This window comes from Chanos chanos, chromosome 15 (assembly GCF_902362185.1).
Source record: "Chanos chanos chromosome 15, fChaCha1.1, whole genome shotgun sequence".
NCBI lineage: Eukaryota > Metazoa > Chordata > Actinopteri > Gonorynchiformes > Chanidae > Chanos > Chanos chanos.
The window spans coordinates 4281965-4289639 of NC_044509.1; the positions used below are offsets into that span (position 1 = coordinate 4281965).

General features: G+C 42.1%; 1 protein-coding gene across 1 annotated transcript; it reads left to right on the top strand.

Annotated features, from left to right (window-relative positions):
• Positions 1-1291: 1291 nt before the first annotated feature.
• ube2g1a (ubiquitin-conjugating enzyme E2G 1a (UBC7 homolog, yeast)) lies at positions 1292-6864 on the top strand. Its single transcript, XM_030792471.1, has 6 exons — positions 1292-1443; positions 4299-4401; positions 4753-4850; positions 5364-5542; positions 5990-6114; positions 6665-6864. Exons 1-5 carry the CDS (start codon positions 1398-1400, stop codon positions 6074-6076), a joined length of 513 nt encoding a protein of 170 aa, XP_030648331.1. The 5' UTR covers positions 1292-1397; the 3' UTR covers positions 6077-6114; positions 6665-6864.
• Positions 6865-7675: the final 811 nt, after the last annotated feature.

Sequence of the window (7675 nt, forward strand, 5' to 3'; positions counted from 1 at the left end):
ATAACTAAATGCTACATGTATGTACACATTTGGGGGAAACTCTTATCAGCTGCAGCGTTGCATATCAGCCTCTGAACCCAAACTCACTGGGTCCCGTACCAAAACTTAAAAAAAAAAAAAAAAAAAAGAAAAAAGAAAGAAATTGACACTTCAATCCCACCTAGTGGACAAACTGAGTGGAGAGCGACAATGAGCTAAGGGGGCAACGTTAGAGAGTGTGTGCGCTCCGGCAGAATGAACCGGGCAAATTGAACTTCCGTTCTGAAAAGATTTCTAACCAAATGCGTAATCTCGTGCTTGGGTTGGTAGGCCTATAACATGGTCATCACATAACCAACAGAACAGAAAAGAAAAGTATGGATTTACTGGGAAGTTACTTTGAGAACGTGTCCTCTCCTTTGAGGTTTGGATGATAGACCTTTAAAGGAAAGCTGTAGTTAAACAAAAGTACGGATTCAGTCTTGTCGGGGCCGACGGTAAAGGGCCGAAGAAGCAGACTGTAATTTTAGAAATGCTGATGCCTGATTGGTTTATATTAAAGGATGGGCACAAGGCGTTAGTTTAACTCACATGGTGCAAATGACAATACTATGAAGTCACGAAATGGTTAGTCAAATGAGTGGGAGAGGAGAACCATCCAGTCTACAATTTCAATACTTTTACTCTCCCTCCAGATGAACATTTCTAAAACTGATGGGATCCTAAGGCCTAAGATAAGACCCATCCTGAATTGTACAAATGCAAGTGAAGAAAAGAATAGGCTAAGACAAGAATGGCTTGCCAAGTAGCACACTCTCCACATATAGCTTAATTATTATATAAATTTACTAATTGCCTTATAACTGGAGGTAAACATTTATCAAATTGCATCAAAATTAGGGTTATGATAATAGTTGGTATAATTCATATGGGTAAGTCTTTTCATTCTTTGTAACAGTCATGTCAGAATGACTTCTTAAGGTTTTGCCTTGAGGTTAAGTACTTTGTGCGAGTCTACACACAGATTTCATTGATCTAGCACCAACTCCGTTAAATTACTGTGATCACTCTCTTCCCTTAAAGGAAAAGGAATAAATGGTTGATTTCTTAACCCCCAAATTACATTAACCTGCATTAAAATGTCAGTGTTTTATGTTGGATTTCAATCTTTCACGTTATATATCAGATTTGTGGGTCTGTCGTGTGCGTGAATCCAACGCTCATTAGTGCCCTAGAGCACTCTCGTCTCCTGGCCTCGTTGCACAGTACTGCGCATGCTCCGACAGGCTCAGAATGTTGAGCAAAACGGACTAGAAAAAGACGGGCAGACACTGGCAAAGATATTTAAGCTATTCGAAACCACCGTCGGTTTCTCCGTTAAAGTAACGTTTATTGCTTTAGAATAACGTACATAAACGATGACGGAGCCCCAGTCAGCGCTGTTACTTAGGAGACAGCTAGCAGGTAATTATTAAAACTGCTGGCAAAGCCAGTAAAAGGAGAGATCCAATGAAACCACCAAAATGCTAATTTAGCATGTCAGGCTAGTTCGAATTTGTTGCATTACTAGCGAGCTAAGCTAAGCTACCGAACTAGCTCGCTTAGAGTTATGGCAACCGAACCCCTAGCGTTAGCTTTAGGTGTAGTAACTTATCAGGTTAGCTACACTGCTAGCTAACGCTAGGCTAGCTGTCCTAGATGGCAATGTTAATTCAATTCAGTTATGGCCCAGTTATGGTTGCTTCTTTGTTTTGCTTGTGAAAACGGTGACTGTGTTCATAAGGCTAGCCGGAGTTTTGCCCAAATGCCATGTTTATGACTTGTTGATCTGTAATTTAATTGTATTAACAAGTATCCTCGATCAGCATCTGAACTTTGATCTATAGACCGATTTTTGTTTTCTGGAGATTCGGGCCCGTTTACGTACCTTTAGGTATGTCGGCGTGGGTTAACCGGTCTGTAAAATGCTAATCCAGCTAACGTTAGCTCCCCCAAGATAGCTAGTGTGTTGACGTTTGTCAGCCTTTGGAAATATTTGTCATACTCGCCAGTATTTGCACTGGTAATTAACAGATACCACATAGACACCTCCATTGTGTACAAATGGTTGGAACTAAATTATACGGAGAGTCTGACCGAAATACATTACTGACAAGTTGTTAAATTTCTTGCGACACCCCCAAGCAACTAGCCAAGCACTGACATAAATAGTGGATCCTTTTGTTTTTCTCTGTTCTTGGTTAGCTAACGTTAGCCAGATAAGTTCGCTAACAAACGGTTCAGTGTCACACCGGACGGCAAGTGAACCGACTACCGGCAAACCGAAATAGCAAGAATCGTGTTTGTGTGAAACAGATTAAGGCTTCATACATGAAGCCACACACTGGTTTGGCGACGGCATTGCGATAACAGATTACGCCGTTGAGCCGTGTGTTCCAGCTAACGCATTGACAGCTGTATATATTGTTAGATTAGTTGGTCTACGCTCTTTTGTCTAACCTTGACCAGTTGAATCCACGGCTAATTGGTTGGTTGACTGTTAGTTTATTTTATTGGTTGGATGACTGTTAGTTTATTTTATTGTTTTCTGACAAACTGTCCGTAGAGGCTTCATGTGCGTAACACAAATATTGCATCACTGATGATGTCGAACTGGATAAAAACAGTAGCATGTAGAGAGAAAAACAATAACCGCGATAAAGAAGTAACTTGTTGAAGTCGTCACGTTGGTCAATATTAACTTTACGTTTTCCTAGTGCGTTTTAAACGTAAAGCGAAGATATCTGTACAAACAAACAAACAAACAATCGCTTTACCCTTCAAAAAATAATAATAATGACAGCGAAAAAAACCCCACATAAAACAAAAACAAATTCCCTTACCCCCGCCCATTTGATATGCACACATAACACTCTACATCCAATCTGCTAAGAGTCCACAGCTGAGGGACAGTACCTCCTAAACCCCGTCATGGCTTAGCGCCAGAGACCTTCCCTATCTGAAGGCTTAATGAGGAAAAGGGATCTGAGGCCAGGCCGCACGCCGCTTCACTCTAGCGCTGGTCACGTCCATGTACCTGGCGCTGAAGCAATGTTTAGTCAGACGCGCTTTTGCCTGTTGCCTTCCTGTAGTATTGGCATGGTGAACTCATTATACTCTTTGTGCACTCTCTGAACTCTGGAGTTGGAAACACAAACCTCCCCCGATTTTTATTTCGCTCCATAAAAGTGTGGCGCTGGGGGAAAAATCAACAGCAACAACAAACAGAGTACTGTTTGTTTTCCAAAAGGCTGTGAGGTGTTTTTGTTTTTGTTTTTGTTTGTCTAACTCTGTGAAAATCACACGGTGGATTAGTCTTTCCTTGGAGGTACAGAAGAAAAACGAATGCCCGAACGTCGTGATTTACCTAGTCTGTGGTTTGGGTCGAAATGCACTCAACAAAAACTTGTCTGCGATTTAAAACGGTGCATTCAGCTGTCGTTCGGAACGGATTTTGTATGGTGGTAGCTGAACGTACGCGCTCTTCTGGCTCGCCCTGCGCTCAGAGTAGTTAAGCGATCCCGTTCTTGGAGCACGAGTTTCGCAAGACGCACTCGGGTTGCAGTCTGTTTGCAGCTGTTTGCTATGAATATTATTCACGCATACTCGCTACCACTGCAGTCCCTCAGCCGCAAACCAGCGCTGACCTTACAGTCACAGGATAAGTCAGCGTTAGACCAGTAGAGAAATCCCAGAAGATTATTCAGTCGTGTGTGTTTTGAGGGGGTATTTTTTTTACGTGGAACCAAGACACTTGTGCGTTTTTTTTACTGTAGTATACTGTGATACTATATTTCTTCTGTCTTTTATTACAAGAGCACAGCCTGGTGCGGTGTTTGCTGACCAAGTCATAGTAATTCACATTGAAGGCCACACTGACACACACACTACACACACACACACATCAGGATTTATGTTCTATGGGTCGAATTCTCTGTCACTTAAGCTGGAGGATGGGTATCAACAAGAAACCTAGTCCTCTCTCAGCTTTCACGAATCACAGTGCATTCTGGGGTTTGTAGTTTTCCTTCTGTTCTGTCACTTTCATATGTCCATATCCTGAAGGCTGTAGCCATCAATCAGTGAGATGAGACATTGTCAGGAGCCATTGGAACCCTCTGTAGGGGTAGCAGACAATTTTTTCTTACAGACAGTAAGACAGTTCCCTCACTGAGTTGGAAAGATTTATTTGTTTACTTTTACGCATGAACGACTGGTGACCTAGCCCTCTCTTCTCAAAGCAAACTTTTGACCAGAGTTTGATTGGTCATGTCTTTCAGAACTGAATAAGAACCCAGTGGAGGGCTTCTCGGCAGGCCTGATAGACGATAATGATCTCTACAGATGGGAGGTGTTAATAATCGGACCACCCGACACACTGTAGTAAGTATTCTCCTACTGTATGCTCTATCTCTGTGCACTGTCCTTTAGTTTTGTTTCCATGCTGTGGTCTTACCAGCTTTGGGGGGCCAGAGATAGAGGACAGTGGGTGTGGTTTTGTCTTCTGTGTTAACATATCTGGGGTTTATTTAAGAGTGAACTTATAGACATGTTTTAAAAAAAAAAAAAAAAAAAGCCTGGCTTGGGAACACAGTTCATGTATTTATATTGATGTTTGTGTGTGCGTACGCACACACACCTGTGGCGTGTGTATTTTGGGTTTTAGATTTTAGCCGCGGGAGCGGTTTGTGTGTTTTTGTGTGTTCCACGTGTTCTGTGTTCTTGTGTCCGCAGCGAGGGTGGTGTGTTTAAAGCACATCTAACGTTTCCCAAAGATTATCCACTCAGGCCTCCAAAGATGAGGTTCATCACCGAGATCTGGCACCCAAATGGTGAGAGTCTCTCCCGCAGCCTTCGCACTTTCACTTCTCTCATCCTCTCTTTTCCCTGATTCTGTATTCAAACCTGTTTCCGGGGGGTTCCACACAGAGAGGAACACTTCGCCAACTCTTTTATCCCGATTTTCGATCTGATGCCAGTAAGATGTACCTTGGCAGTCTGATGTTACCCCACTGGCTTTCATAGTCGGGTGATACGGTGGTAACATCAGAATGTGTCAGGTCTCACCGCACGCTCCATGTGTTTCCAGTCGTGCGAACGAATGATAGCAGTTTGAAACTCGGCTCATCGAAGCCCATGAACACAGTAATGCAAAACAGAATCGATTTGTCAATCTTCCCGTTTCATCAAATAAAAGATTTAGTCAGGTGAAACATTTATTTGGCTCATACTGAGTCGTCTGAGAGAATTGCTCTGCGGTGTCCTTTTGTTTTGTTTTTTTTTTTTCGACTGTCCGAATACCTTACCTCGCTGTTCTAATCTCTTGTCCACGGTTTTGTTTTCAGTCGACAAGAACGGTGATGTTTGTATTTCTATTTTGCACGAGCCGGGGGAGGATAAATACGGCTACGAGAAACCAGAGGAGCGCTGGCTTCCTATCCACACGGTTGAGACCATTATGATTAGTGTCATCTCTATGCTAACTGACCCCAACGGAGACTCCCCCGCCAACGTGGACGCAGCGGTACGTCCCCATTCAAAATGCCTCATCGGACTGTACCATCTCAGGAAATAGGGTTTTCTCACCATTTAGGTTTTTTTTTTTTTTCCCTCTGTGATAGAATACAGTAAATCATTAATTTTATGAGTAAGTGAATGAATGAATGACAGGATTAAGAGATAAAAGATACGCCTGGTGTCACTTAATTCATTATGTCTCTGATGTAATTGGGGTTTTTTTTTTTTTTTTGGAGACACCAGGTCAAATTGTAGGGCAAAGAATTCTTTAAACCCATAGCCTACTTTTTATCGTTTATCTGCTAACACAATGTTTAACCAGTCACATGAGTTTTGAGTGTACACACTAGACTTTGCAGCTATCACGTTGTCTAAAAGACCTAAACTGCTCTTTTTTTTTCTTTCTTTCTCTTGAATTTTTGTATTCAATTGTGAATCGTTGTTGTAATTACAGAAAGAGTGGAGGGAAGATCGACACGGAGAGTTTAAAAGAAAAGTCGCCCGTTGCGTAAGAAAGAGCCAAGAGACTGCCTTTGAGTGATATTCATCCAGCAAGTTGTAGCGTCACTATTTTTCAGGGTAAGAAAGGCTGGACTTTTACCGTGTTGCTTTACTGCTGAGGTCCTGTGATTCTCAGCAGACAAGGGGAGAAAACGCTTTCAACGCCCAACGTGAACTTCACTGACTACAGAAGGTTTTTTTTTTTTTTTTCAATCTAAACAGCATTCTGATCCTAAAGCCTATGTTAAATAAATACAAACCTCAAAATCCTGTTTGTCAGAAACAGAGGCGCTGAGGATTTTTGGCACCTGAGGATTTTTGGCAGAGTTTTTATGCGTTATTATTGGTTAACGTGCTCAGACAGGTTCAGAAGACAGTCATGTGTGGAGGAAAGATTCGAGTTGACATATACTTTCCCTAACCTCTTCTGTTAGGAAGAGTTTAGGGAAAGTAAATTGACTGATTTAGAGTGTAACATAGCATGTCAATATTAAATCCATCATTGATCTAGTGACAGGGTAAAACAGTGCTAATTGCATGAAACCATTTTTTTTTTTTTTTTCCTTCTTTAATTTGACACTCTCCCCGTGGCTGTCCGCTGACGAGGTGTAATCTTGTCCCTCCCCAGGTCTCCAGTTGAGAAACATGGCACTGTTTTCCTGCACTCCACCATCCTATTGCCGGACTGGTCTTTGATTGAACGTTGGCAGTAATCAGGCTGGCATTAAACAAGCTGCAATACAACATACGGCTTTTTCAAGATGCTGACAAACACGCCAAGCAAGTGCCAACCTTAAAAAAAAAAAAAAAGAAAAGAAAACATAACAAAAGAGGATGACGCTGTTTGTTTGTTGTTTTTTTTTTTGTCGTTGTTTTTTTGTTTGTTTGTTTGTTTGTTTTTCTTTTTAAAGTCTATGAACTTTCAGGAAGTTGTAAAGACCTGTACATAGCACAGACGTAAAACCGGATAATATATAAAAACCGTTCCTATTCATCATCCAGCGAAAAACACTTAGTACCAAATATTTAGCGCTTCAGTAGATAGTTGGAATCCTGTACATTCTTGAAGATTATAGTTCTTTTTCCCCTTTTTTGTTTTCCCCCCCAGACGGCAAACTCGTCAGCTGGTATGCTCTAGTTCTGTTACAGGTCTCAGAAAGAAGCAAGGTGTGTAAAACGAAGAAGGTTCAGGTTCAGGTTCAGGTTCTCCCCGCCCCACAACCCCCATAGATTCTATCTGTCAAAGAGCTTCACATATACACTGATGAACTGAGGAAGAGAACGGACAAATTAGTTTGGGGGAGGGGGGGGGGGGCGCTATGTCATTGAATTCATTTAGTTTGCATAAGACTCCCATCGACTAAAAAAGACACGGGACACTTCAGGTAATTAAAAAAAAAAAACACCATCAAGTTCATTTTGTAACTGATTTCGGATTCAGAAACATATTTGTCTTGTTTGGGGTTTTTAAAAGTGTTGGGTTGCGGGGGGAGGGGAGGGGGAGGGGGGTGGGGGTGGTTTGGGAGTGGTGTTTGTGCTTCAGCTGAAGTGGAGTGAGTTCTGTCATACCCAGCAGAGATGGCACCCTGGGCAGACAGATATCAGGAAGAACCGCACGCACGCACGTCACACGGGATTC

What these genes read in the sequence shown, in the direction of transcription:
- ube2g1a (XM_030792471.1), top strand. Translation starts at nt 1,398, where the DNA reads ATGACGGAGCCCCAGTCAGCGCTGTTACTTAGGAGACAGCTAGCAG. An exon ending in GGACCACCCGACACACTGTA is followed by an intron (nt 4,402 to 4,752) that starts GTAAGTATTCTC and finishes TTGTGTCCGCAG; the next exon opens with CGAGGGTGGTGTGTTTAAAG. An exon ending in CCGCCAACGTGGACGCAGCG is followed by an intron (nt 5,543 to 5,989) that starts GTACGTCCCCAT and finishes TTGTAATTACAG; the next exon opens with AAAGAGTGGAGGGAAGATCG.